General features: G+C 46.7%; 1 protein-coding gene across 1 annotated transcript in view; it reads right to left on the reverse strand.

Moving 5' to 3' along the window:
• NLRP11 (NLR family, pyrin domain containing 11) overlaps positions 1 to 2,858 on the reverse strand; it is a 19,253-nt gene that overhangs the window by 9,076 nt on the left and 7,319 nt on the right. The window contains exons 3-4 of the mRNA XM_015568813.1: positions 996 to 1,163; positions 229 to 399 (exon numbers count right to left, since the gene is read on the reverse strand). Of these exons, the coding sequence (XP_015424299.1) occupies positions 229 to 399; positions 996 to 1,163 (339 nt within the window). The remainder of the gene's footprint in view (positions 1 to 228; positions 400 to 995; positions 1,164 to 2,858) is intronic.

The raw sequence follows: 2,858 nt of genomic DNA on the forward strand, positions 1-2,858 counted from the left end.
GATCAATTCCCTCCTGCGCCCCCCCATCCTGGAAATCAAGCCCACTACTTGGGCATGTGCCCTAACTTGGAATCTAAACAGCCACCTTGACCTATGAGGATGATGCTCTATCCAACGGAGCTACTGGGCCAGCCATTGGCACACCCATGATCGTGTTTTGACCACATGCTCAGACATTCATGCTCAGGTCCAAATGCATACGTGGTGGGATTATATAAGCCGACTTACACCAGTGACTCGAGAACACATTTTGGATGGAACAGAGCATCACAGAAAATTTGCATCCCATCCCTACTCAGCGCATTTTTGGACAAGGTCAGTTTCTTCATGTTCTTGCTGCTGAGGAGGAGCGAGGCGAGTTCTTGGTAGGCACTGGCTTCCAAATCACACTTCATTAAGCTGTAGGAGGAAATGCACACGGATGGGGTGAGGCTGCCCAGGTTTCTAAGCCATGTCTCTTTCAAGAGAAACCAGCTCCAATCAAGGGAGAGGACACCTCCTAAAAATGGGCAACAAACAGATCCTTCCGCTTCTCCATCTTGCCCCACAAGAGTTCTCCAAGTTCAAATTCGGGCAAGTTTGGAGATGGAGTAGGCAGTTCTTCCCCCGCTCCCCACCCCCTACATCACCCCTGATATGCATCTTGACTGTGTTTCAGAATTCTAACTCAGGTATTGAGACACTCAGAATACCATCACATTTACGGTGACTTCTGATTTCCCCCTGGCATAACCTGTGTTGTGTTGCATAATTGGCTCTTGAGCAACTTTCTGACTTTGTCTAATGTTCTACTCATTGCCCACACGATGCCATCTTCCCTCTCTGCTCTCTGACGCTGGTAGGAGAGAAATAAACCATGAGCCCAAAATCTAGGAACGTGGCCTCAAGGAGAAGTAACAGGAGGTATTATCCAAAGAGCCCCCCAGAACATCCAGCTCTTTCCCCCCCACTCCTGCCGACACACACAATGTACGTTCAGTTGGGTGGCGACCCACCTCAGATGCTGGATGCTGCACATCGGATTGGTCAAGACCTCGTGCAGAAGCGAAAACACCTTTGAAGAGATGGGCATGCAACTCAGGCAAAGGCAGGTCAGGTTCCGGTTGTGAACAATTGCCTTGAACATGTCTTCAAACCTGGTGTCGACTGAGAAATAGGTCAACCTACCAAAGAGGAAACAGCAGGAGAGTTCCAGTCAAGGCCATGTGCACATCTCTGCGGTTTTCCCTGCCTGCCCTGCTTCATTCTAGAACATTTCTGAGGGTGGGCCATTACTTCCCAGACCATTCAGCATCTTAGATTCCCTGGCAAGTCCGTGGACCTCTGCTAATCCCCCAATCAGACTGTTGACTTGGAAATAATCCTCTGGGTCTTTTACCATATGAGCTTCCTCCCAATGGTACCCATAAGCGATGCCAAGAAACCACACACACCCGTCCTCATGTGAAATTAAACCATGTGTCTATACCACGAGAGTAAAGGCCATACATGCTCATGGCTAATGCACCCACAGGATGATGCACACGTTAATAGTTCACAATTTTACTAAGGAAAACACAAGTGTCCCAGAATCCCTGGGTCCTACCCCAAAGCGGAGAACACCCTCCCCTAAGATGTTAATAGTTCACAATTTTACTGAACACAAGTGTCCCAGAATCTCTAAGCACCTACCCCAAAGCGGAGAACACCCTCCCCTAAGAACAGAACACCCCAAAGAAGGCCAATGCTGTCATCACTACCTGCAGAATAAATGCAGAAGCTGATCGTTTCTCACCATCTCCACCTCTACCGCCCACACAGACCTTAGTCTTCTCTTCCCCAGATCCTTGAAGGAGCCTTTTATTTGGTGTCCCCCTTCCACCTTCCCTCCCATGATCTTCAATCCACCCAAAGCCACAGGGATACTGCGAAGTACAAGATCTTGCTTGTCTGCTCAGAGCTTTGAAGTGGTATTTTTAAAAATTGAATTTGTTGGGGTGATGTTGGTTCACAATTCCATACAGGTTTTAAGTGTCTAACTCAACAAAAGATAATCTGCACACTGCACTGTGCACCCGTCACCCAAAGCAAAGTCTCTTTCTGTTCCCATCCCCCCCTTACCCTACTCCACCTGCCCTAACTCCCTTACCCTCTATCTATCACCACATTGTTGTCCGTGTCCATGGGCTGTGTATATATGTTTTGGGGGTAATCCCTTCACCTTTTATCCAGTCCCCCGCCCCCCTCTCCTCTCACAGCTGTCAGTCTGTTCCATGTATCCATGCCTCTCTTTCTATTTTGTTTGCCAATTTACTTTGTTCATTAGATTCTGGTCTTTCTCTGACTGTTTTAATTCACTTTTGTTAATTTCCAAATGTATATATCTAAACAACTTATTCAACTCAACACCAGGAAGATAAATAATCCCATTAAAAAATGGGCAAAGACTTAAATAGACACTTCTCCAAAGAGGACATACAAATGGCCAATAGATATATGAAAAGATGCTGAAGGCCATTAATTATCAGAGAGATGCAAATTAACACCACAAGGAGATGCCACCAGAATGGCTATCACCAATAAGTTAACAAATCGTTTTTCACTTAAAAAAAAATCCAGCACCTTAAGTGGACAGCTCAGCTCTTCATGATTTGGCGCCAATAGGGCTCTGACCTCACTTCCTCCTGCTCTTCCTGCACACCACAGTGCCTCTGCCGGCCCATCTTCTCCGCCAGGAATGCTTTCCTACCACGCATGTAGCCAGCTTCCCTACTTCTTCCTGGTACCTAATCAAGCATCAACTCAGTTTCCCCCCAGACCGCCCAAATATTGCATCTATACTCTTGTACTATTCTTTTCATAGTGTTTTACATTTCCTA

Source organism: Myotis davidii, unplaced genomic scaffold (assembly GCF_000327345.1).
Source record: "Myotis davidii unplaced genomic scaffold, ASM32734v1 scaffold1765, whole genome shotgun sequence".
In the NCBI taxonomy this organism is placed as follows: Eukaryota; Metazoa; Chordata; class Mammalia; order Chiroptera; family Vespertilionidae; genus Myotis; species Myotis davidii.